A 26,956-nucleotide genomic window follows, 5' to 3' on the forward strand; every position below is an offset into this window, starting at 1 on the left:
TACTCAAAACAGGGCAGCCCTGGTGGCTCAGCAGTTTAGCGCCACCTAAACCAGGGTGTGATCCTGGAGACCAGGGACTGAGTCCCATGTTGGGCTCCCTGCGTGGAGCTTGCTTCTCCCTCTGCCTGTGCCTCTCTCTCTCTCTCTGTCTTTCATGACTAAATAAATCTTTTTAAAAAGAAAGTACTCAAAACAGAATGCTTTATAAAATCCTAGTGCTGAGGCAGCCCGGGTGGCTCAGCGGTTTAGCACCATCTTCAGCCCAGAGCATGATCCTGGAGACCCTGGATTGAGCCCGCATCGGGCTCCCTGCATGGAGCCTGCTTCTCCCTCTGCCTGTGTCTCTGCCACTCTCTCTCTCTCTCTGTGTCTCTCATGAATAAATAAATAAAATTTAAAAAAGAATCCTAGTGTTTGTTCTATAAACACCAATTCAAACAAGCTCATAACAGGAATAAGTAATATTCTTCAGCACTGAAACTCATAGGCCTAACAAAACAGAAAGAAGCAAAAGCAAAAAAAAAAAAAAAAAAAAAAAAGCCCCTGAGGTGTAAGATAGTGCTTCAGTATTTTCAAAAGCTTAAAAGACTACCTCACCAAGCACGAATAAAGGTAAAGCAGCTTACCTCCAGAATAACTCACTCTCAACAGCCTTTGTAACTTAGGTGAAAGTTGGGGTGAGAAAAGCTACTACTACTTTTCAGAGAAGAGGGAAAAAGCCTGAATAATCCCATTCAGATGACAAAAAAAAAAAAAAAATCACAGACTTTGGCCACAAGCCTGCACAAGCACAACTAGCATTCTACACAACTACACCTAACAAAGGAAAGATGAGATACTAGAATCCTCCTTGGAGCTTTCCGGGTGTGGATGGAGACTTTAATTTGCAAGATAACCATTCTCTCTGATAAAAACTGCTCCTACACACGCCAAGGGCAAACCAGAGTAGAGTCAACTCTCTACCGGAGGTCCTGGATCTCTCCGGTGGCGCAGCCTTCAGAACCCTGCCTTGAGGGAAAAAGTTCAGCAAGGCAGTCCCAAGCTGTTCAATCTTTCTCTTCGATTTTTCTCAGTTCCTTCTCTCTAACTCTAAAGGGATGACAGGACCGGCATGCGGAGGATTCCTCTGGGAACGACACACCTTGGGGCCCCTCCCAGACCCCAGCGCCCACTCCTCGCCCCGTCCCCTGAGGACTAGGAATCCACAAACTGGCCTGAAAAGGCTGGGGCAATAGAACAGTCACCTTCGCGGTGAGAAAGGGGGCGGAGGCAGGAATTCGGGTAGGGCTCTCCGGGAGCGGGCCGGGGCGGGCCGAATCCGATTCCAACAGGGGCCTCAGGCTGGAGGGACGGCCAGGGGACCGCCCTCGGCCCCCGCCCCCACTGCTGGGGGAAGGGGCGGGGGCTTCGGAGCTCCGCGGACTAAGCAGGGAGGAGGCAGAGGAGGGAAAGGGAGGCGGGGCGGGCAGGCCCAGCCCAGGAGCTGGGCGGTGCGACTCACCTCTGCTCCCGGCCTGCGGAGCCAGAGCGGCCAGGATCCCTCGCAGCTCCGACGCGGAGATCCGGACACGCTCCAACCCCTCCGCCATCTTCGCGGCTGCTGCTACAGCTGCAGCCACTCCGCCACCGCCCCGCGCAGCCAGGAAACCACGACCGACGGGCGGCGCGCGCGCCTGCCCACCTCCCACCCGTGTCCCCGCCCCCTCCCGCCTTCCTCCCCCAACGACGGTGGCCGCACAGGGAGGAAAAGCTCAGAACTCAAGTTCAGCGGCTCCAGAGGGGTGGGGAGGCGGGCTCTGCGCGTGCGCAGAGGTGTGGTCGGGAAGGTGAGCTGAGGCTGGAATTGGGAGCGCGGCGCCTGTGAGGTGAGGAGAGAGGCCAGGCCACGCCAGGCCGGGCGACGCGGGCGTTCGCGGCGGTGGCTGCTGTTGCTGCTGTGGTGGCCATCGAGGACACTGGTGCTGGTCTGGGCTCGGGCTGACGGAGACACCCCACAATTGGCCGCCTCCGGTCATCTTAGGCCAGGGTCTGCCGCGACAGACCCGGACTAGTGCCCCAGTCTTTTACTTGAGGACCTTAAAGGTCTTTTAAGAGCAGTTATTATCTGCCTCGTCCCCCACCCCCCTCCTTTTTTTAAGTTGAGGAAACAGTCCTAGAGAACCATAGGAAATTGCCCACGGTGACACGGTAGAGAAGTACCAGAGTAATGGCGGACTACATCCCCAAGACTCCTTTTTTTTTTTCTTCCCCCACCCCCGACCTTTCTTTTTAAAAAATACAGTATAGTTGGCTCTTGCTGAGGGAAGATTGTGTGTAAGTAAATCAAGAGGTACTGTAAGTCGATTTGGGAAGTTCTGTATCATTGTGGATTCTGGGGAAAATGACTTGACCGGTATTTTAACTTCTTGTTCCTGAGCCACTGTTCCGAACTGTGGTGAAACTCCCTCCCCAAGCTAACCGACACAGTCTACTGGACCTCTACACCATCAAAAGAATAGTTACCAGTAATTTTCCTTAGACTAGGCCGGAAGACCTAGTCTTAGACTCTGACGGAAGTCACTTAGTCCCTATTAGGTGGCACACATTTCGCCACCTTAGAGGGCTAAGCGCTTGTGGAGAAAGTCAATAGATATGCGAAAAGATACAGTGTTTCTAAAGGTGGTTGGTTAATTTGAGTTCGTCAGAGCAAATGGCAATCTTTAAAACAAACCAAAATAGGAAGAAATATTAATAACTAATTCATTTTAACATTGAAGTTATAGAGGACCTTGCGTCAGATTTTTTCAAAAGATGGAAAAATAACCTGAACAAAATTCTTAAGAAAACCATTGTTGCCAAATTGATGCAACAGTCCCTGTACTGTATATGAGATATGCCAAGAGTTTAACTCAAGAGAATTTACCAGAACTCAGAGAGGAAAATATAAAACTATGAGAGACAAGAATAGAACACATGGAGAATAGATCCAGAAAACTAATTATGAGTTCCAGAAGGTGTTAACAAGTGACTGAGAAGGAGTGGGAATCAAAGAAATAATAGAAGAAAATTTACTAAGTTAATGGGGAAATTTAAATTTAAGACAAATTTAGCCCTCAGACGCAAAGGTTCATGAAATACCAAGGTAAAAATAAATGAACAGGGCAGCCCCGCTGGCTCAGCGGTTTAGCGCCGCCTTCAGCCCAGGGTGTGATCCTGGAGACCCGGGATTGAGTCTCATGTCGGGCTTCCTGCATGGAGCCTGCTTCTCTCTCTGCCTCGCTCAGTGTCACTCATGAATAAATAAAATATTAAAAAAAAAAAATTTTTTAAATGAACAATCATATTTAGACTTGTATTACAATGAAATCTTCTGAGATTATTAAAATGTGTTTGACATGATACAGTCAAGATGTGTAATTTTAAAAACCAGTTGCAGAACAAAATATAGAGTATGGTTTCATCTGAGCAGCATATAACTATTTATTGCATATATAAGTTTCTGTAAAAATAAATACAAAGAAGGAGTGCAAGAAAACACCAAACTTTTTAAAGTGATTATCTTTGTAGAAGAGAGTAGATTTTAAAGGTTAAAGAGTGAAAAATCCTTATATTTCTATCATGTTTTAAATTCCTACAGTAGAAATTTGGTCACTTATGAGTAATCAAAAAACAGGTTAATGGGGAAGGAAGGAATTCAATTTCTAAAAACAAAAATTGTACAGGTCATGTTTGCTGAGCACAGAGTAGTAAAACTAGAATTAAATAACCACAGATTCAGCAAAATCTAACTACTTGGAAATTTTTTTAAATTTTAAATAACTCAGCTCAAAAAAAGTAAAGCTTGGATTGTGGATGCTTTAAAAATTAAGATTAATAAAAAATTAAAATTAGGGCATCCATTTACAGCAGTAAATCTCTTCAAAAACCTCTTCTATGGTGAGGATTCAGTTATTTCTAATTTAAAAAGCCAGTAAGTGGTAAGAGGCTTAATATTCCTGAATGAAATGTGTATCTGAGTAGTGACAACCTGCTGAACTTCAGATTTTTTCTGATTATAGATATCAAGTGCATTTTGAGGGTAAAGGATAAAATAAGTGAGCTCTATCATGACTCGCTATTCTAAACTTGCATGACCTTTACTATGTTTCCTCTTTGAATATTCTTGAAATTTTAGTTGGCTAACCATGGCTTATTAGACTGGCCAATCTTTTGCTCGTCTGTATCTTTGTAAACAAGTGATATGCCCTTAAAATTGTGTCCAAGCTGGTATATGCAACAGTGTGGAAGTTCCTTATCTGATTTAATAAAATGCTTGAAACACAAAAAAATAAATAAATAAATAAATAAATAAATAAATAAATAAAATAAAAAATTAAAATTAAAAAATTTTAAATTAATTAAAATCATTAAAGCGGTGCTCTGAAAAAAATTAATAGCCTGAGTGCTTTTATTTTTTTTAATGTAAGATTTTTTTTATTTTATTTATTTATTAATGAAAGACACAGAGAGAGAGAGGCAGAGACACAGGCAGAGGGAGAAGCAGGCTCCATGCAGGGAGCCTGACGTGGGACTTGATCCTAGGTCTCCAGGATAGGCCCTGGGCTAAAGGCAGCGCTAAACCGCTGAGCCACCAGGCTGCCTGAGTGCTTTTATTATTGAAGAATGTGATCTAGTAATTGCACTTCTGGGTATTTACCCCCAAAATACAAAAACACTAATTCAAAAGGGATATATGCACCTTTATGTTTATTGCACCAGTATTCACAATAGCCAAATTATGGAAGCAGCCCAAGTGTCCATCAACAGATGAATAAATAGAGAAGATGTGGTACGTGTATATAATAGAATATTATTCAACCATAAAAAAAGAATGAAATTTTGCCATTTGCAACAACACGGATGGAGCTAGAGAGTATAAAGCTAAAAGAAGTAAATCAGTCTGTCAGAGAACACAACCCGATTTCATTCATATGTGGAATTTAAGAAATGAAGGGAAAAGAGACCGAGAAAAAGACTCTTGAGAACTGATGATTACCAGAGGGGAGATTGGTGGGAGAATGGGTGAAATAGGTAAAGGGGATTAAAGAGTACACTTACCCTGATGAGTATTGAGTAATGTGTAGAATTGTTGAATCCCTATATTATATAACTGAAACTAATATAGCACTGTATGTTAACTATACCAGAATTAAAATGTTTCATTTAATGAAAATTTTTAAAAACTTCAAAGTTTTAAAAGGATGAAAATGATAATGGAACACCTGGTGGCTCAGTCAATTAAGCATCCAACTCTTGGTTTCAGCTTGGGTCATGATGTCTCAGTCAAATTGAGACTCATCAGACTCCAGGATCAGTGCAGAGTTTGCTTCAGATTCCTTTTACCTCTCCCTTTGCCCCTTCCCTGATCGCATGCTCTCTCTAAAATGAATGAATAAAATCTTTTTTAAAAAATGAAAATAATTACTAAACAAGAGAGAAAACAGTAATAAAGATCAGAAATTAATAAAAGAATAGCACTTGGTAAATAAAGAGCACATTCTTCAGAAATAAAATAGACAGGGACACCTGGGTGGCTCAGCGGTTTGACACCTGCCTTCGGCCCAGGGTATGATCCCGGACTCCTGGGATTGAGTCCCGCATCAGGCTCCCTGCATGGAGGCTGCTTCTCCCTCTGCTTGTGTCTCTGCCTCTCTCTCTGTGTCTCTCATGAATAAATAAAAATAAAATATTTTTAAAAAAATAAATAAAATAGACCTTAAAAATAGACACATTTCTGGCAAGGGAAAAAAAAAGACATCCTCTTGGATGTCTCATAATTCAAACTTAGCTCATCAAATCTCTGATTTTCCCTTAAAATACTTGTTTCTTCACTAGTCTTATATCTCAATAAATTATGCCATCATCTAAGTCAAAACACCGAAGTTATCCTTAACACCTCCACCTCTGTCACTCCCACATTTAATCCAATATCAGGATAGGTCTCTTCTATCTGTATTGGATAGCTATGGTATTCATTACCTCAACATTCTCATTTTTTCTCTTGAAAACTGCCGCACTTCTCACTCAGAAGTACATTTTCTTTCCTTTTTTTCTTCTCACTTCTTTCATTTGCTTTTTTCCCCTCAGGTGCAGAGATTTGAGGCAGTCATACTATTTGGTTCATCAACAAGTCTTCTCTCATTTTCTGTCATCAACAAGTCCTTTCTCATTTTCTTTTTCTCCTTCATTCTAGTTATTCGTGTTCCTTCCCTCACTTCTTAGGTAGCCACTCTAATGTGTTTAAAGACAAAGACATACATATATGTCTTTGGATATACATGTGTCTTTAAATAATATATAGTATCATTTTATGTATGTTTTTAAATGTACATGATTGATATTGTGTTATGGAAATCATTGTTTCTTTTTCACGTTTCTGTAAATACTTCTGACTATTGCATAGTATTGTCAAATGACTTTACACCCTTGGCCACTGGTCCTGGGCTAAGATGTGCCAATCAGGATCCTTATCCAGAATTTTTGAACTGAAACTAAGGGGGGAAAAAATCCCTTTCCAGTGTGGAAGCCATCAAATATAAAACACAGAAGCTGTCAGCAGTCAAATGTTCCTGCCACGTGGAACCAGCTGGTCTCCAATGAAAAAGAATGAAGCCAACATGCAGAAAACAGCAGAGGTGAGGAGAAAGTCCTGGAAAAATCTCAAGTCCTGGAAAAATCTCTACTAGATTTCCTGTTGTTCCTGAATTCCATATTCCTGCCCATGGTTCAGCTCTTCTTGAATTCCACGAACCAGTAAATCTCATTACTTCCATCTTGTGCCTAAGCCAGTTTGTGTTGGGATCCTGTGACTTGCAACTGAGAGGCCTAATTATAATTTCCAAAATGTATCTCTTGTGCATGTGTTTGTGTATGACTTTTCTCTTAATTGTGGTAAAGTCCATGTAACATGAAATATACCATTGTAACCATTTTAAGTGTACAGTTCAGTGGTGTTAGGTGCATTGACATTGTTGTACAGCCAATCTCCAGAACTCTTTTTATCTTGGAAAACTGAAACTATACAACTTCCCATTCCTCCCCTCCCTCCACTCCCACCCCAACTTTTGATAACCACCATTTTAGTTTCTATGATTCTGACTACTCTAGGTACCTCACACAAGTATAATCATACAGTATGTTTCTTTGTGACTGGCTTATTTCACTTAGCATGGTATCCCCAAGATTCATCCATGTAGCCTGTCAATTTCCTTCCTTTTTAAGCTTGAATGATATCCCATTGTGTGTGTGTGTATATATATATTTACACACACACACACACATTTTATTTACCCATTCATCTGTTGATACCTGGGTTTTGCCCACCTTTTAGCTATGTACAATTATGTCTTTGAAACATTCTTTGAATTCTTTTGGGTATTTAACCAGAAGTGGAATTGCTGGATCATATGGTAATTCTGTTTAATTCTTTGAGGAACTGACATAATGTTCATACCAGCTGCACCATTTTATATTTCCACAAACAGTGCACAAAAACTCAAATGTCTCCATATCCTGGTAGACCCTTGTTTGTTTAATAGTAGTCATCCTAATAGGTGTAGGGTGTTATCCCATTGTGGTTTTCATTTGAATTTCCCTAGTGATTAGTGATGTTGAGCATCTTTTCATGTGCTTGTGTCCATCTGTATATCTTTAGAGAAATGCCCATTCAAGTCCTTTGCTCATTTTTAAATCAGATTTGTTTTTCCAAAATGTATCTTGATTATTTTTTCTATCCTCATTTCCACCATCTAAGCACCTGTGGATTTTCATGTAGAGAATACTTTGTAAATGGACTCTCTGATTTCCATTATCTCTTTCCTTTTCATTCAACACAATGAAGCCAGAGTGATTTTCTGAAAATACAAATTCTAACATGTCATTTACCTACTCAAAATTGTCCAATGACATTCCATTGCTCTTCAGAAAAAAATTCATGAGTCATTGGTCCCTGCCAATTTCACTCTTTTTTTTTTTTTTTTTTTTTTTTCAATTTCACTCTCTTATCACACTCCCCTTTGATCACTATTTTCAGATACATTGGCCTTTTAGTTTCTGGAATATGCTATGTTCCTTTCCTCCTTAAAGTCTTCACACATATTCCTTCCAAATGAAACACTTTTCCATCTACTCTGCCCATTCACCTTATGGGCCACAACTTAAATTTGACTTCTCTAGAGGACCTTCCCTAACCTCCTTCCTTAATCTAAATGCTCTCCCATTATAGTATCCTATCATAACACATTTCCTTGATATCACCTATCAATATTTGTAAATATGTACTTATTTTTGGATTATTTATTATACATCTCTCTACTAGATTATAAGCTTTCAGAGCAGGCACAAGTCTATTTTTCTAACACCATATCCCCAGATCAAACAATATCTGATACATAGAGGTACTTGTTCAATGTTTAAATAGTACCAAAGATAGGAAGAATGCTTAGAAATATTAATATATTCAACTTTATACTAATACATTTGAAATTTCAAATTAGAGGATTTCTCCAAAAAATTAGATCTAAATTATCAAAATTAATTCAGGCGGAAGTGGCAAATCCTGATAAACCAAGTAGTTGTGAAGTCACTGAAAAAATTACCAGAGGTATTCTTATAAGGAAAAACAAATTATCTTTATTTGCAGATGGTGTTATTGGAGGGTGAACTATAAAATGATTAGATCTAACAAGGTAATCTAGTTAAGTATCCTATTACATGATAATTATACAAAAATTACTTTATATATATATCATCGGTAAGCAATTTAAAAATCTAATTAGGGGATCCCTGGGTGGCTTAGAGGTTTGGTTCCTGCCTTCAGCCCAGGGTGTGATCCTGGAATCCCAGGATCAAGTCCCACATCAGGCTCCCTGCCTGGAGCCTGCTTCTCCCTCTGCCTGTATCTCTCCCACTCTCTCTCTCTCTCTCATTAATAAATAAATAAAATATTTTTTAAAATCTCATTAAAAAATACCTTCTCTCAAAAGCAACAAAAATTATTGTACTTAGGCATAAATTTAATCAGTCTACACAGGACTTACATAATGAAAATCTTACTGAGAAACCTAAACCAAAAAGATTTTACTAAGTTGAAAGACACCCATGTTCATAGATGGGAAGGCTCAGTATTTTAAAATATCAATTATGCCCCCAGTTCATATATCTTAAACTGGCAACCTTGATAAAGGATTTTGAAAATTCATTTGAAAGAACTGATGTGTGAGAAAAACCAATATGTTTTAGAGTATTCGTGACAACGTATTAAAACAGTGAACTGGAGAAAGGGATTGGCAGTCTAATTAGTGGAACAAAATACAAAGTCCAGAAAGGTTCCAAGCGTTAATAGAAACTTAATGTTTCTAAAAGATTTTATTTTTTTTTTTTTAAGATTTTATTTATTTATTCAGGAGAGCAGAGAGGCAGAGACACAGACAGAGGGAGAAGCAGGCTCCATGCAGGGAGCCTGACATGGGACTCGATCCTGGGTATCCAGGATCACGCTCTGGGCTGAAGGCAGCGCTAAACCACTGGGCCACTGGGGCTGCCCAGAAATTTAATTTTTGATAAACATCACATTTCAGAAAAAAAATAGATGACTTGGTCAGTGTTATGTTAAAGATTCACAAAAGAATGTGGCCAATTATACAGGAAAAAGTTTAATCACTAGTAAAACATATCCAAACTACTACACACATTTCATTAAATTGACAGATCAAGTGATACAACAGGGTGAAGGGGAAAAGGCCATTCCTTAGAAACAGCTGTTGGAAGTGTAAATCAGTGTAATCTACAACTTCTCTGGAAGTTAGTTTGGTGGGCAGCCCAGGTGGCTCAGCAGTTTATTTTATTTTTTATTTTATTTTAAAGATTTTATTTATTTATTCATAGAGATGCGGAGAGAGTAGCAGAGACACAGGCAAAGGGAGAAGCAGGCTCCATGCAGAGAGCCCAACGAGGGACTCTATCCAGGGTCTCCAGGATCACACCCTGGGCTGCTGGCGGCGCTAAACCACTGCGCCACCGGGGCTGCCCTGGCTCAGCAGTATAGTGCCGCCTCCAGTCCAGGGCATGGTATGCATGGAAGTTAGTTTGGGAGTGGGTATCAAATGTCTTAGAAATGTGCATACCGTTAGATGGAAAATGCCATTTGGCAGAATCTACCCACAAAAATCTTGCAACTTATCTGTTTATTATATTATTATAGAGAAAAAGTTATAGACAAAAGAAACTAAATGATCAAGTTATGTAAAACTTTTTTTAAAAAAACTATGGCAGCCCGGGTGGCTCAGCGGTTTAGCACCACCTTCAGTCCAGGGCGTGATCCTGGAGACCTGGGTTCGAGTCCCACATCAGGCTCCCTGCATGGAACCTGCTTCTCCCTCTGCCTGTGTCTGTGCCTCTCTCTCTCTGTCTTTCATGAATAAATAAAATCTTTAAAAACCACACCCTTAAAACTATGGTATCTTTAAAAAGAAGCAGCCATTTAAAGTGTCCTGTATCTATTGATAAGCAAAGATTCATATTCATAATATTGTCTGAGAAAAAGCAAATTACCAAACCTATCAAAAAAGTTTTGTGTGTAGATGTATCTGGACCCGAGAAGATAAATCCTAAAACTTAGATAGCAATTGTCTTTGGGGAGAAAAGAGATAAATTTTTTTAATTAAACATGCACTGCTTTGCTTGTTCATAAGGAATAAAGAGAAATTTCATGTTTAAATGCTACATTAAAAATAGTGAAAAATAAAAAACAAAACAAAGTAGTGAAAAATAAGGATGCCTCAATGGCTCAGTGTTTTGAGTATCTGCTTTTGGCTTGGGGCATGATCTCGGGGTCCAGGGATTGAGATCTGCATCAGGCTCCCCATAGAGAGCCTGCTTCTCCCTCTTGCCTATGTCTCTGCCTCTTTGTGTCTTTCATGAATAATTAAATAAAATCTTTAAAAAATAGTGAAAAGTGGAAACAAGTTATTAAAAATTATAAAATTTTGAAGAAATTGAGACTAAAATAGGAGTAAACAAAATGTTATCTATGATTTTAACTGTCATATAATGTATGTATATAAAAAAAACAGGAGACAGAAAATGAACATTATTAAGGTAGGATTGTAAGCAATTTTTCCCCTTGTTAAATAATTTAAATAAAAATATATAGCAGATTTTGAACCATTCAAACTTCACAACAATGATGAAAAAGTAGAGACCACTGACAGTGCCAAGAGATGGATGGTATGGGTGAGGGGTAAGCTTTAAGCCTTCCATAATCACCAATTACTTCCTATAAAGCTTCACCAGGAAAAAAACACATTTACTAAGAAATTCAGCTTCAAGACAAGTTCCCTTCTATACAGATTCTGGAGCCCCAGAATTAGAGACCATTCCATTAATAACACAGACCCCAGGTGTATTTTCCTGTTGTGCATTTCCCTTTTTCCCCCTTTGAGATTTTTTTTTAGAGCAATTTAAGGTTCACAGCAAGACCGATGGGTAGTTAAGACTTCTCACATATCCCATACCCCCACAAAAGCAGTGCTTCCCCCATTATCAACATCCCCTATCAGAGTGGAATTGTTATAATTGAACCTGTATTACTCATCATTACAACTCAGTCTATGGTACATTATGGTTCACTCTTGGTGTTGTACATTCTATGGGTCCGTTTGCCATTTTCAAAATCTTTTCATTAAACATATTGTCCCAGGCTTTGCTTTCATCCCTTTTTTATTCCTGGGTTCCAGAACCATGTGTGCTCAGTACTGCATCTCCTTTGCTGATGTTGAAAAAGCTCATGTCAACATTCAAGATTTTATTCACCTCACACCAGTGCTAACAAGCTTCATTTTGAATCAAGTAACAGGGCGCAATCTTTTCTTCAAATGTGAACTCTTCCAGAAAACTGGATCTTTTAAGGTAACAATTCCTTTTGATACTGTATCATGTATCTTTTCAAACCAGTTCACATATATATACGTTTATTTGGTCCTCCTGACCACCCAGGGAAGTAGGTAGAATTATTTTTATAGCTGAAGAAACAGCTTTGATCAAGCCCTGGTTACTTAGCATCGTGGTATTTACAAGCCACTTTTCCATAATCTCAGAATTTCTTATATTGGGGTAATGATAGAAAGATTAAAAAAAAAAAAAAGATAGATTTCTGGGGGTGCCTGACTGGCTCAGTTGGAAAAGCATGTGACTCTTGATTTTGGGGTGAGTTTGAGCCCACTTTGTGTATAGAGATTAAATAGGTTTTTAAAACTTAAAAATACATAGATTTCTGTGTCCATTCACTGCAGTAATTTCTGTTGAGTTTTAAGATCCTTTCAGGTAAAAATCTGAAAGTTGCATTTGGCACTGTGCCTGACAGGTATTAGTACCAGTTAAGTGGTATTCTAGGACTACCTTTTCCCCATCCATTAATAAGCATTTTTATGATAAACACTCTATTCTCTTTTGCCCTTTTCTTCTGCCATGGCTTTTCATTCATCCTACATCAAATACTTATAATCACTAGCTATACTAGGCACACACACACACACACACACACACACACACACAACATACACAGGTTTTGTACTATTTTCCACACTTGCAGGGGAAGACAGGCTAGTCAACAAGCAGATTAATGACAAGTAACTTGAGAGATACAGATAAAATGCCATGGCATGAAAGGCCTAGTTTTGCATGGGAGATCAAGGAAGTTGAACTAGGTGATGTTTGATCCAAATTTTACAAGGTGAGTACTTTTAGCGATATCCAAGAGTGAAGTAAAAGAATTATAGGTAGGGGTACCAGCATGCTGAGAAGTACAAGGGTGTGAGCTAACCTGTAGGAGGGAAACTGGAAGCAATTTAGGATAGCTACAAAAGTGACAGAAGCAGTAAATGTTTTAAAAAGACTGCAACTTGGGATCCCTGGGTGGCGCAGCGGTTTGGCGCCTGCCTTTGGCCCAGGGCGCGATCCTGTAGACCCGGGATCGAGTCCCACGTCGGGCTCCGGTTGCATGGAGCCTGCTTCTCCCTCTGCCTGTGTCTCTGCCTCTCTCTCTCTCTCTGTGACTATCATAAATAAATAAAAATTAAAAAAAAAAAAGACTGCAACTTAAAAGGAATTTGTACTTACAAAACAGGCAATTAAAAAGCTAACTTTTTAAAAGGCACTTTCATAATCTAGTGGAAATATTTGAGAATGATCCTTGGGGAAGGATCAGTTGAGGTTTGGGAACATACAAGTTGAGAAATGAGGCTTCACCAAGTTAGTGGCAAAGGCGCACATGAGATATTTCAGAGGTACAATCAACCGGATTTCATGAGGAAATAATGTGCAGTGCTAGGAAGAGAAAAATCTAGGAAAGCTCCTTGGTGTTTTGAAAAGAAATTTTTAAATAAAATACATGGTCTCACCATCCCTCTTCCAGATTCGTGGTGCCATTAATGCAATCAAAGGCTTGACTCCTGCCACCTCAGAAGATAAGCCCAAAGCTGTGGTTACTCACAGCAGTGGAAATCATGGCCAGGCTCTTGCCTACGCTGCCAAATTAGAAGGTACTTGACTAATTTCTCAAGATACTGGGTAGGATCAGCAGAGAAGGAAGAGTGGAAAGGTATTCTTTCAGTGAGATTGGTAATAACTGTGGGAAGGTCATTTCCAGGTTCCTATCTCATAATAAGCAAATTGAACAGTTTCTATCCTAAATTCTCCTGATCTGTACTAACTATACGTTTCTCCCACCCAGGCATTCCTGCTTATATTGTGGTGCCCCAAACAGCTCCCAACTGTAAAAAATTGGCAATACAAGCCTATGGAGCCTCCATAGTGTACAGTGAACAGAATGATGAGGTAAGGGAGAGCAGCGTTCAGTGTCACCATAACAACTTTCACCATCAAATAAAACTTCTCTTCCTAACCTATTAGCTATTTCTTTTTTTTTTTTTAATTTATTTATTTATGATAGTCACACACACACACACAGAGAGAGGCAGAGACACAGGCAGAGGGAGAAGCAGGCTCCATGCACCGGGAGCCCGACATGGGATTCGATCCCGGGTCTCCAGGATCGCGCCCTGGGCCAAAGGCAGGCGCTAAACCGCTGTGCCACCCAGGGATCCCTTAGCTATTTCTTATATACCGTTTCCTCTTCATCTCTCCATCTTAGCATGCCCAACTTTTTATCTACCTATACTAAGACGAGATCATTAATCTCATAGTTTAAAATATCACCTATACTCTGGGGCACCCCCGTGGCTCAGTCAGTTGGGTGACCAACTCTTGGTTTTGGCTCAGACTCAGTATATAACCTATACTCTAATTCCAGCCCTGACCTTTGCCCTTAACCCTTGGGCCTTTCCCTTTAAGACTTGGATTGGGTATGTCCAATGATTATCTGATACGCCCACTTGGAATGTCTTAATAGGCATCTCAAACTCAGCACATCTAAACCAAACTCCTGATCTTCCTCCCAATGCTGCTCTTCTTCCAGTCCTTTCCTTCTCAGTAAATGGCAACTTTTATTCTTCTAGTTGCTCAAAATAACTAACAGCCTCTACCATCAATGCCGATTCAAACAGAGCATCAATTTTCACTTAGACACAGTAGCCTAACTGGTCTCTTTCTACCTTTGCCCCACTTGTCTATTTTCTGAGAAACAAGAACTATCCATTTAATAAGTCAGAACTTGTCTCATCAGCTGAAAATCCTCCAATGGTTTCCTATCTTTTATACAGTGGTAACCAAAGTTCTTGCAATCATCCAAGGCCTGGATGAAACGGTCATTCCAGTTTGACATCATCTTCCACTACTACTGTCCCATCAAACATCCCACACCAACCCCATTAACTTAGCCTTTTCTTGGAAAAGCCAAGCACTCCTACTTTGTGGTCTTTGCACTTGCTATTATTCTCCCCCTGGAATATTCTGGAGATCCACAGCACTTGTTCAAACCTATTAAAATGTCACATTAGCAAAGGACCTTCATCATGAGCACCCTCTAAAAAACAGATTCACTTCTCTCCATAGCATTTAGACATACCATGTATGTAGTTATATGCCACCCCTCCCCTGCATATGAGAACTTAATTCCAGGGCTCCTGGGTGTCTCAGCTGATTAAGATCTGTCTTTGGCTCAAGTCATGATCTCTCAAGTCCTGGGATGAGGTCCCCTTATCAGATTCCCTGCTCAGTGAGGAGTCTGCTTCTCCCTCTTCCTCCTGCTCACTCACATCCTCTCTCTCAAATAAATAAATAAATAAAATCTTAAAAAAGAAAAATAGGGCAGCCCGGGTGGCTCAGCAGTTTAATGCCGCCTTCAGCCCAGGGCCTGATCCTGGAGTCCTGGGATCGAGTCCCACGTCAGGCTCCCTGCATGGAGCCTGCTTCTCCCTCTGCCTGTGTCTCTGCCTCTCTCATGAATAAATAAATAAAATAACTCCACTGAGCACAGGGACTATTTTCTTCATTGTTACATACCCAGTGCCCAAGAAAGTCTGAAAAAAAAAAAAAGATGGCTAATGAAGTATTAATGAAATCTACCTTGTTGGGAACTCTAGTAAATACAAATTAAATACATTAAAATTTTTTGAATACATTAATTTAACTTATTCTTTCAGTCCAGAGAAAATCTTACAAGAAGAATTATGGAAGAAACAGAAGGCATCATGGTACATCCCAACCAAGAGCCTGCAGTGATAGCTGGGCAAGGGACAATTGCTATGGAAGTACTAAACCAGGTAAGAGCTGTTTATTTTTTTTAGCTACCAGTAAAACTGTTGATATTTGGCTGTAGAGTCAATTATTTTATGTATGTATAAAACTGGTTATTAATAGACTTCTATTTTATATTCTTTTCACTAAAGGTACCCTTGGTAGATGCACTGGTGGTACCTGTAGGAGGAGGAGGAATGGTTGCTGGAATAGCAATTACAGTTAAGGTAAGAAAATAGCTTCTGGAGGACTTGCTGCTTCAGGCATAGAGAATTTTATTTTATATTGTAGTACACTGAGGATATTTGGCTCAACAACCCCCCCAAATTGCTATTCCTTCCCATCAATCCTTGGCACTTGAAATAGAAGGCTCTTCTGTGCCCTGTTGTTAATCTGTTGCAACTTTACAAGGCAAAAAGCAATTACAGTCCTTTCTCTGAATTACACCTCAACAACTCACTATCCAAGTCAGAAGCTACTCCTTTCCCTAGTTACCAGTAGAACCAGATGTGACCTAAGCAACATCTAATGGGTAGTATTAGGCATACAATTTAAAATGCTGAAGGTCTAATTTTTATTACATTGATCAAAGGAAAGGCTCTTGAACAGAACTGAATTACCTGTATTGCCTATTTTACTATAGGTATGCAGGCAAAATGCTGTGGCTAGTTGTAAGGTGTCTAATATTCCTCTTCCCAGGCTCTCAGACCTAGTGTGAAGGTATATGCTGCTGAACCCTTGAATGCAGATGACTGCTACCAGTCCAAGCTGAAAGGGGAACTGACTCCCAATCCCTATCCTCCAGAAACCATAGCAGATGGTGTCAAATCCAGCATTGGCTTAAACACGTGGCCTATTATAAGGGACCTTGTTGATGATGTCTTCACAGTCACAGAGGAAGAAATTAAGGTGAGGCTCTGATAGGAAAATATGAAAGAATGAAGCAACTTCTTAGGCCAAAGAGTCTTCTCCTGTTATAAGTAGCAACTTATTCCCTGGGGACTTGGCTAGGTGACTTCATGATGTGTGGGAGGGTGCCCCAGATTTATTAAAACAACCCTCAACAGTAGAAGCAATTAGGATGGGGAAAAAAGCCCTGCCCTTCATTGGCAAGCATATACATATGGCCAAAATGAAAAGTCAGACTGGGTATATAACCTTACTTGGCCTTTAACTGTAAAGGCCAATCAGCTAGGCTCTTTCCCCTTCTCCCATTTCACTAATTCTTACTCCCTTCCATACCAACAGTATGCAACCCAGCTGGTGTGGGAGAGGATGAAACTGCTTATTGAACCTACAGCTGGTGTTGGAGTAGCCGCTGTGCTGTCTCAGCATTTTCAAACAGTTTCCCCAGAAGTAAAGAACATTTGTATTGTGCTCAGTGGTGGAAATGTAGACTTAACCTCCTTAACTTGGGTGAAGGAGGCTGAAAGGCCAACTCCTTATCAATCTGTTTCTGTTTAGTTTATGCAAGAGATTGGATTCAGTGTCTCTAGATGCTTGGAAAATTTGGTTCCTGGTTAAACTTCCTATCTTCCTCTCTTAAACAGCTTTCAAATTCCTAATGGAGAATGGATGTTTCAGTAAATAGTTTTTTCTTTTTTAACTAGCAAGAGAAAAACATCCATAGTTTACTGAGACACTTTGTCAAGGCCAAGAAAAGCCTTTGCAAAAAAGGCAGCAGATCTCTGGGCTAAAGTAGAAAACACAAACTTTGCCCAATTACAACCTATCGGCTCCCATCCCTAGAGTGTTCACTAGTAGCAATGAGACAGAATCTCAATGAATCTATTACTCCATGTCCACTTCAGGCACTGCTAAAGAAATCTCACTTTTCATCCATGGTACTGGGTCTGGTACATATGGATCATAAGTCCATTTGGGGAAAACTCGTTTATAGAGGTTCATCAGTACTGTGTCCTGAGATTTTAGCTTCCCATCAAAACTGCACTTCATGTGGCCATGAGTACCTAGAAAGAAAACAGCAAGTTGATCAAATTAAAATAGAAAATTTAAAAAAATAAATAAATAAATAAATAAATAAATAAATAAATAAATAAATAAATAAAATAGAAAATTTTAAATCAGTAGTCTTCTAACCCAACAGTCATTTAGTAGCACTGGGAAAACCTGGATAAGGTGCCAAATCCCATGTTTTCTTACCCAAAGGTTCCTTGATGTGTCCCCTGCGGCCCCACTTTGTTCTCAGTTCCACGGGTTTAAACCACAACACATCCTCTTAGAATGAAACACACAGAAGACCAAGATGAAATATATACCCACAAAACATAAACTCAACCCTCACCCCGGAAAGGCAATCTGATCCCATCCTTCACACCTACCTCTGCTGAAGAACATGTAACGCACTACTGCCATCTTAGTAAAAATTTTGAAAGGATGACCACTCAAAACAATTCTCTTGATGACCATTCTGTCTGGATCCACTGACAATAAATAGCCTGTGGCAATGAGGCTGTGCATGCCTAAGGAGCAAAAGCAGAGCAGCAGGAGTCTATAAGCCAAAGCCTTCATTTATTGCTCTAGTCCATTGAAAGACCTAAACAAGATCTTAGAGAAACTTAAAGTAGGGATATATTATGCTGTCCTCCTGGGTCCATGGCAAAGATCATTATATGAAATCCCTGCTAATCCTGTCACCAGAAGCTACCCTAAATATAGCAGTCTGAGCATCTACCAATTAGCTGTGGTTTGTAAGAAAGATAAAACTCCGTTGGTCATCCTTGCCTTAGGCCATTATGGCTGAGACGGATATTCCAAAAACTATCATTACCTTCTTCATACAATATGGCTCTTAAATCTAAATACAAAAAATAGTTTTAAACCTATAGAGGACTTGCAGGCCTGTTTCCCTCTGTGAACTTAACTTACCATTGCTATTCTGTTTGAAAAGCAGCACAGATGCAGGAGGAAACGTGATTGGGCCATATATTGTCACCACCAAGGCCACATCAGCAGTCAGGAATCTCTGAAATTTATGTTTATCCGCTGCCATAATAGGGGTTAAAAAAAATAAACCAAAAACATTTTGAGAAACCATAGGTAATCCAGAAGCCTGTGAAAAGCTACATCACTGCAACTCTTAAACCTAAGGTAACTTAGGTTTCTTTACCTGGCCAGTTCAAAATAATTCCTACCTCAATACAACTTAAAGATACAACTCCGTTCCTCAGAGTGATTTTTCAACTGGAGGCAGAATTGTGGAGCTTGGACTGTATTTGGGGTTTGAAAAGGTTCTCCAGGTGACTGATTCTTATCACCCCTTCATTTGAGAAACAATGCTCTAGAGAATATCTCCACTAAATCAACAGTTCTTAATCTTGGACAAGGATTGGCAAACATTTTCTATAAAGGACCAGATAGTAAATATTTTAGGCCTATGGTCACACAATTTCTGTTTCAACTACTATTCAACTGTGCCACTATTGTAGAAAAATACCCATACATAATACTAAGAAAAAGGGGTTAAAAAAAAAAAAACCACAACTGTGTTCCAACAAAATTTTATTTAACAGAAACAAGAGGTGGGACAGATTTGGCCTACGGGCCATTCATACTTTGCTGATCTTTGATCTTGAGGCTTCTGCTTTTACCTTCAATGAAATTCTAACCCCTTCTTAATACTGAAGTTATAGGAAAATAAAATATTTTAAAGGAAAGAGAGGTTAATCTCTCATTTAGAGAGCAAGGCTAGTAAGAACAAAAATTATCCAGAGCACCCATTAATACTGCCTTTCTCATCTTCCTCCATCCATTAATGAGAGCTAAATATGTGTAGATGTTCAGAAGCCTCCGCCTCCAAGTTAATGCAAAATATCCTTCCACTCCTAATGTGTAGGAGTATAATCATTTTACCATGAAAGTGCCCCTGGTCACCACTTTTAAACATCTAGTCTCAACATCTCAGACGCCACATACCTTTTACCCAACTGTGGGCTACCCTTTACCCACACTGCCACTGGCCAAGAAATGCTAAATAGTCTACACTTTGACACACCATTTTATAGAGCCACTGACTCCCATTCCAAACCATTTTGGAACAAATACTCATGGCAGAGAAGCCTCAGCACCACAGAAAGATTGCATCACTGGGATGCTTCAGACAGGTTCAGACATTGTGAATAAAAACATCATTGGCTCCTAGACCAGAGTACCAAAAATATCCCTCACCCAGAAACCTAGAGTTCTAGAATTTGAAATTGTGTATTCTGCACATCCCCACTACAATAATAGTCACCCAGAAGACATTAAGATGCACAAGAACCCAGAACTTCCCCACTGCTTTACCTGCAGTGTGCTGAGAGAATAAAGGTGAGGCTCGGAAGCGCCTGAACCCACAGTGGAAGATTAAATCCTCTTTGGCTTTCACAGGTTCAATGTTGCCAGGGTGCCGGCTCACCACCATATTTAGTACTGACATCTGGTGACCACATAAGAAAAACATCTTCATATCTGTAACAGAGTAGCCTTAATCGAAAGATGGTGAACCAAACTAGCAGTTCAGATTCACTTTAACACTTACTTATGGAGAAGTATAGTGGACAAAGTGAGAATTACCTTTACCAACAATTGGTATTCAAGTCAAACACAGGCTGGTTTTTAGAGCCTTTTGTGTATCTTTCTATATGAACTAACATTGCAAAAGCTGAACATCTGCCACAAAATCAGTGCCTTTAAGTCACTCCCTCACCACATGCCTCAAAACTATCTCATTCAAGATGTTTCCCTCCTCAACTTTTACGCACAATGACCAAAGGCCAGAGCTCTCACATCCACCCCAACACACTTGACTGCTGGCCACCAAGAGAAAGATCTAGGCTGAGGCATAACCCCTACCCCCCTTTAAGGCTCCCAACCTTTGGTTAAAATCTGATCTGACAGGCATACTTAGAGAAGTCTCAGAACACAGAGATTGCATCACTGAGATGCTTCAGACAGGGTGACAAGTTGGGTAACACCATCATGGACTTTTCTATCATATTCTCTGATTTCCTAATCCTAAGGCAGATTCTTCACATCCCAGTGAACAAAATGTCACATAAAATTTTAGACTGTCATACAATATAAAACTACTTGGAAAGTTTCATAACTCCCTATTTCCCAAGACACTAACTCACCTTCTGTTCATGAGGTAGTAAAGAAAATGCAATCAAGGGTGCTCCTCGCTTAAAGTACTCAACCACTGAGAGAGGAACTTCAGAGACGTGAAGTGTGACATACCAGCCAACCTGCCAGAAGAAAACAGGAAATAATCATGCAGTTACCCTTAAGGTCTCAATAATGAAGCATCTCTCCAAATATGTTAGAAGTCTCTTAGACTACCTTTAAAATTGCCTTTCATAGATGCCTCAACTACCCAGATTAAACTTGTTCAGTAACCATCTGATACCTCTTTGTTCTCAACGTCACTCTTACCAGTGGCTCCTTTCCTTTAGTTCAGCTATGGGCAGCACAAAACTAAATAAGGTACTCATGTCAAGAGAAGGAATAAAGGACAGGGGCACCTTGGCAAACAAAAGCACCTTATAGGGATGAACAAAAGAAGGCAGATACCTCAGCTCCTTCAACTTCTTTTTCCTCAATTTCTTTAAAAATGCGTTTCCTAGTATTAGTAAAGTTCTGAAATTGAAATATCCGAGCATAATCTCGAGGAAGGTTTTCCTTAGGATCCCACGGAGATGTCCGGAAGCTCTTGAGACCTCTGTATTTCTGAAATCTAGATACGAGAGATTTTAAAGAATAGTCAAATTTATATGGTGCTACTTATTCACTCAAGTCACTTCTAAAATAGCTAAGGTTCTAGCTTAAAAAGAAAAAAGAAACAACTCTACCACTATCTCTCAAGATAATCTAATAGCCTAAAACCACACTTCAAACAGCTTCTACAGGGGCACCTGGGTGGCACAGTTGGTTAAGCGTCTGACTCTTGGTTTTGACTCAGGTCATAATCTCAGGGTCCTGGAACTGAGCCTCACACCTAGCCCCATGTTGCACTGGGAGTTTGGCATGGAGTCTACTTGGGATTCTCTCGCTCTCAAATAAATAAAATCTTAAAAAACAAAATGAAACAAAACAAAAAACCAGCTTCTAACAAATACTTCAGAGCCAAGCCCCAATCCCTCACTGACAAGACAAAAGTCCTTATAGTGGCTCCTTCAGGGAGTGGCTCTTTAATCTGGTAATCAAGGTCCTTGATAAAAGTCTTACCTCTCCCTAATATCCACCATAAACTCTCTGGCTTCAGTCAGACTCACTTCCAGAGCAGACAGACATGGTGATTTGCTCTTCATACTTTTATTCTTGCCCAAACTCCCCCAAATCTCCAAATGTTTTATACTTTTAGTATTAGCTCCTATAGGAAGCCTTTGCTGATTCATCTTAGTATCTCTTTCATTAAAGTATGGTAACATTATTAGTCTGTAACCATACAGCCTAGCACTTGATTATGTATTACTGTTTCCTGTATGCATGTCTTACCTTCCCAAACAAAATATTAGCGCTTCGGGAGTAGGGACAATGTGTTTGTCTCCTTGCATCATATGGACATAGTTCTGAACTACAGAAATTTTAAATAAAAACATACTGATTTTAGACTTGTTGACTAACCTAATTCTTGCAGCCACATCACGGGGGGTATCTATTTCATCTGGAAACATCTCTTGCAGTCTTTCTTGTTTATATTTCTCCAACATTTTTTCCTCAGCCTCATCATCCACATTCTCATCATATAGATCATCATGGACAGACTCTCCCATAGTCATAGTTTCATATTCCTCCTCCTCTTCCTTTTCACTGCCCTCATCCTGTAGAATAAAGAGTACAGTTTCACACCTGTCTCTACCCTACATGCCACTGAACTAGAAATACAATAATTTCACTGGACATCCAGTCCAAACCAATATCAATTCTAATAGAGATGAAGTTTTAAAAGTCTCATTTCTGGCTGCTACAAGTCATTCCTAGGAAATTGATCACATACACCCCCTCAAGGTCAGGATTGCACTTTGCCTTGCATTTGGGGCTGTACATGGAAGTGGACCAAGGGTCCATTTCTTTACCTGAGATTCCTCTTCAATAAAATCCTCACGTTGCATATCATCATATTCATCTTCCCCATCACTTTCACCATCCTCATCCAAAATCCATTCAGCTTGGTAACTGGATGTCCCTTTGGGAACCTTCTTTACCACCTTGGAACTTTCCTTCAAGAAGTCTATAAAAGCCCAAACAAATTAAGCTAAATTATACTCTTTCTTTCCCTTATTATTCTGGGTATTCTCACCGAGGCAAGATACTAAATACTGCTACCAACACCAGAAGTTCTGATACTATGAGTAGAACAGACTACTTCCAAATTTAATTCAGCTGCCTCAGGACTAGCGCTACTTAAGAGACGTAGCAATACTACACAGCTAAATAAACTTTGCAGCAAATCAAAGTTGTTTGCCTGTTTATTAAAAAAACAGTAACACAAGTAATTTTGAAAAATGGAGCAAAGCTGTGTCCAATGTTTGTTTGCTTGGTGCAAACATAGCCCTTAAAGCTAAGAAAACTAAAAAAAAATAAAAAATAAAAAAAAAATAAAAAAAAAAAAATAAAGCTAAGAAAACTGATGTCCAAATACATCCTCATCTCACTCTACCCTAAATATGAGCAGCTAGAGAAAATCCACAGTTCCAAGCCAGACGAATTACAAACAAGTTTGCCAATACCAACCATTTGCTTCACTAAGCTCCTCCTCTGTGGGCCAGGTCTGCTCCCCCTCCATTGGATCTAGGTTAACCTCTGTTTGCAAAGATTCTTGTTTATCAGGGTCTGCCTTCATTACGACCTTAAGGTCTTCCTCCATATCAGCTACAGCATCCATAGCACAAATCTGAAAAATAAAATAGTTGACGCCAAGCATTACCCAAAAATCTACCAAATCTAACAATGTAACCAGAAAGATCCAAAAAGTAAAAGAATGAAGTAGAAACAGCTGAAATTTGTCAAATGTTTCAAACATTTCAGTTTTCTAGCATTTTAAGTCTAACCTCTGGTTTTGAGGGCTTTCATAATCTGGTCTCACTCCTACCCATTTGTTACATACCTTACTTCCATCAAGCTGATTTCTTCAAAGAAACCCTCTGATCTCTCACTGTGCCTAGGTTCACGTGGTCTCTATCTTCTTCAATACGGTTTCATCTCTCGTCAACTCACAAGTCACATTCATCCCTCTTAAGACCTGGCTCAAGCCCGCTCTTCTATGCAGCTCACTACTTTCTTAACTTCCACAGCAGGTCTATACCCTAACCACACCTTTTCAATTTTTTTTCACAGCTGTTTGTCGTTTTTTCTGATCTAAATAAGTTGTCTAAGGAAAGAGACAGCATCTTGTGTGTCTTCTATAAACTCAGAACCAACTGCTGTGCAAGGCACCTCCAAGTGCTGGATAAATACGTGATATGTCAACATTGTTCATAGCTGACAACTGCCTTACTTCAAACTAGCAGTTACCTCCAGAGACTTGTCCAAATGCAGACTTCTCTGATTATTAGTTCACACCCTACACCAGCTTACACATGCATCTACAACATACAATCTTTAAGAACATCAGTCTTGGGGAGACTGGGTCGCTCAGTGGTTGAGTGTCTGCCTTTAGCTCAGGTTATGATCTCAGGGTCCTGGGATCAAAACCCACATCGGGCTCCCCGCAGAGAGCCTGCTTCTCCCTCTGCCTCTTGCTCTGTGTCTCTCATGAATAAATAAATAAATCTTTTTAAAAAGGAGGCGGGCGGGGGGGTGCCTGGTGGCTTAGTGATTGAGTGTATGCCTTCAGCACAGGGCGTGATCCTGGAGTTCCAGGATCATGTCCTGCGTCAGGCTCCCTGTATGGAGCCTGCTTCTCCTCCTGCCTGTGTCTCTGCCTGTCTTTCTGTCTCTCTCATGAATAAATACATAAATTAAAATAAATAAATAAATAAATAAATAAATAAATAAATAAATAAATAAATAAATAAATAAAAGAAGAACATCAGTCTTACCTCCATTGTCACACCCGGGTCCTCCTTTTGGGATTTGATCATTCTAAAATTTAAAGGGAAAGGGTCCATAGGGGCATCTATCTGTTTCATCTGGAAATCACCCTGTCCAATGATATGCAGCAAGCTATTTACATTTAGAGTCTGTCCACGAACATAGCCTGAGATTTTTAAGGTGCCCACCAAGTTATTTTCTTCACTCGGCACAAAGTCAGCAGCGTGAGCAAACAGGTAGGCCCGTCGATCTCGAAAGGCAAGATGCCGTTGCTTTTGGTTGGCCAATTGCCTGAGCAGCATCTCTGCCTCCTGCTGAGTGTCTAACAGAAGAAGTTTGTCACTAGGAAAACGCTTCTCTACTGTTTTACTTAGCTTCTTTCTGGCATCTATTTGTTTCCTTGGTGGGAGGCCAGAAATGCCCTGGACAGCTAGCGCTGTGAAGAAGAGAAAAAGGGTTTTATCTGTTGCTTTACCACATGTAAATCCCCCCTGTAGTTCACAAACAAGCTAACAGTTCAGTTGTGAGCTCAGAGATCACCGAAAAACCCAACATTCAACTACTCTAAAAAATTTTATAACGAAAAAAAAATTCATATTCTTCTTCCTCTAGAGAAAGAGCAGCCCAGAAATAAAAAGGCACCTTGATAGATAATTTCTAAGTGATGGACCAAATTTAAGCCATACATGTACTATCAGCCAAATACAACCCACCAGTTATATCCCTGTATCATGTTGGACACGGTGCCTGGCAAATTATAGGTGCATAATAAAATGCTAATTAACTTCCCTCCTTTGCCTTTAATACTCCCAACTCACTTACTATAGGTGGGAAGGCCCTGAGCAAAAAGGCAGGAAAGGCAGTAATCCCCAATGCTGTCCCAGCCTTCTAGTGGATCAAGGAGGAAAAGGATGGTATCCGCCACTTTGGCCATGTCTAACACAGTGTGCAGATCCCCTATAGATATAAAACGATGTTATTAGAAAGTGGTGTTTGGCACCATCACGTTATACTAAAAGAACATTACCAAACTCAAAACATAACAATAGAAAGTACTGTTGTATGCTCTAACCTGGCCTTGCAGATGTGAAAAACCACCGATGTTTCAAGCGAGGGCATAACAACATAAAGCTATGGGTGCTTCCGCATTCATTCAAGTGTACTGTTCCGGTGTCTGTATCCTGAAGCAACCGAAAGGCCTCTGGCAGGGAAATCTTGTCGTGGAGGGGCACCACCAGTACCTGATGAGGAGGACCATCCTTGCTGCCCAACTGTCTCTTCTCTGCCAGAACCTAATAGAAGGAATCCATGTTTCAGTATTGCCTTTCCCACAGTATGGATGCCCCTTCCTCACCCCTCACTCCCCACTCCCAGCCCACTGCATTTTTCTTGTAAAAGGAGGCATGTATGCCTGGAGAGTGAGCAGGAACTCGGACCAAAGCAAAGAATGCCCTCGCATGAGTCTAGATCTGCACGCCTGACATGTGCTCCACAGTTATTCTCCATTCCCAGCCCCTTCCCGGGGTCACATTTTTTAGTTCGACGCATTATCCGCCTAGAACAATTAGAAGCCACACCATTCCCCAACCCCTGCTCCTCTCACCGCCTCTTTCTTCTGCTTTCGGAGCTGGCTAGCGCGATGCCTCTGGTCTACTTTGCTGAGCTCTTTTCTCACCTTCTTGCTTAAGATTTTCAGACCTAGAAAAAGATCAGTAAGGGATCTTGTCCTTTTGGACAAGAAAGTGGACCCACTCCGCCCAACTTAAGAGTGTCCGCGGGGTCCAGGCCAGAGATAGGAGCTCAGTCTGGACATAAAGGAAAGCAGCTGATATCGACTAAACTGCCCTTCTTCCTCCAACCCTATCTCCTCACCCTTGCCGTCCCGCTGCGCGGATCCCCGACCCCGATGCCGTCCGCCTTTATGAGCTTTATTCTGCTGCTTGAGCGGGCCAGAACGGTGGGCCGCCATGTCCCCGCTCACGTGCACGCAATCAGCACTAGTTCCGGGCGGGACCCAGCGCTTCCGGCCCCCTCTTTGGACGGCCCTCTCGGTGGCGGGCGGAGCTCCCGTTTCCTCTCGCGATAGGTCTCCCGACCAGCCTTAGAGAGCTGGACGTCCGCGTCTCCGCAACGCAGCGGAGAAAACTTTTCTCACGCGGCGGTTGGCCGCTGGGGGTCTTGAAAAACCGGATGTAGTTAAGAGGTTTGGGCT

General features: G+C 40.6%; 3 protein-coding genes and 2 non-coding genes across 19 annotated transcripts in view; 1 reads left to right on the forward strand and 4 right to left on the reverse strand.

Annotated features, from left to right (window-relative positions):
* SMG6 (SMG6 nonsense mediated mRNA decay factor) overlaps positions 1–1,724 on the reverse strand; it is a 242,729-nt gene extending 241,005 nt beyond the window's left edge. For 6 of the 7 annotated variants that reach the window (XR_003147065.3, XR_003147064.3, XM_049114879.1 and 3 more), the window contains exon 1: positions 1,502–1,710. Coding sequence is in view for 5 of the 7 variants with exons in the window: in XM_049114879.1 (XP_048970836.1) it covers positions 1,502–1,589 (88 nt within the window). In the remaining 2 variants the exon portion in view is untranslated. Of the gene's footprint in view, positions 1–1,501 lie in introns of all 7 variants that reach the window. The other variant, XM_025476105.3, reaches the window with a different exon arrangement.
* SRR (serine racemase) lies at positions 1,711–22,322 on the forward strand. 8 transcript variants are annotated; one of them, XM_025476125.3, is made up of 9 exons: positions 1,713–1,865; positions 6,106–6,653; positions 11,754–11,925; positions 13,430–13,556; positions 13,748–13,851; positions 15,618–15,737; positions 15,864–15,938; positions 16,411–16,620; positions 16,960–22,322. In XM_025476125.3, the coding sequence occupies exons 2-9, from the start codon at positions 6,625–6,627 to the stop codon at positions 17,173–17,175; spliced, it is 1,053 nt and encodes a 350-aa protein (XP_025331910.1). In that variant the 5' UTR covers positions 1,713–1,865; positions 6,106–6,624; the 3' UTR covers positions 17,176–22,322. The 8 variants fall into 8 exon arrangements, with proteins under 8 accessions (XP_025331912.1, XP_025331910.1, XP_025331911.1 ...); XM_025476126.3 differs by having other exon boundaries at positions 1,715–1,865; positions 6,537–6,653; XM_025476127.3 differs by lacking the exon at positions 6,106–6,653 and having other exon boundaries at positions 1,711–1,865.
* TSR1 (TSR1 ribosome maturation factor) lies at positions 15,967–26,926 on the reverse strand. Of its 2 annotated transcripts, XM_025476118.3 has the most exons (15): positions 26,617–26,926; positions 26,348–26,442; positions 25,817–26,036; positions 25,567–25,701; positions 24,753–25,180; positions 23,446–23,605; positions 22,788–22,942; positions 22,336–22,532; positions 21,283–21,445; positions 20,847–20,957; positions 20,017–20,149; positions 18,601–18,717; positions 18,054–18,194; positions 17,875–17,949; positions 15,967–17,681 (listed from the first exon to the last, which is right to left on the reverse strand). In XM_025476118.3, the coding sequence occupies exons 1-15, from the start codon at positions 26,711–26,713 to the stop codon at positions 17,503–17,505; spliced, it is 2,406 nt and encodes an 801-aa protein (XP_025331903.1). In that variant the 5' UTR covers positions 26,714–26,926; the 3' UTR covers positions 15,967–17,502. The 2 variants fall into 2 exon arrangements, with proteins under 2 accessions (XP_025331903.1, XP_048970840.1); XM_049114883.1 differs by lacking the exons at positions 15,967–17,681; positions 17,875–17,949; positions 18,054–18,194; positions 18,601–18,717 and adding an exon at positions 18,937–19,074.
* LOC112677760 (small nucleolar RNA SNORD91 family) lies at positions 19,780–19,874 on the reverse strand. Its single transcript, XR_003147192.1, has one exon. It is a non-coding gene; the product is annotated as a small nucleolar RNA SNORD91 family (small nucleolar RNA).
* LOC112677761 (small nucleolar RNA SNORD91 family) lies at positions 20,615–20,704 on the reverse strand. Its single transcript, XR_003147193.1, has one exon. It is a non-coding gene; the product is annotated as a small nucleolar RNA SNORD91 family (small nucleolar RNA).
* Positions 26,927–26,956: the final 30 nt, after the last annotated feature.

Source organism: Canis lupus, chromosome 9 (assembly GCF_003254725.2).
Source record: "Canis lupus dingo isolate Sandy chromosome 9, ASM325472v2, whole genome shotgun sequence".
In the NCBI taxonomy this organism is placed as follows: Eukaryota; Metazoa; Chordata; class Mammalia; order Carnivora; family Canidae; genus Canis; species Canis lupus.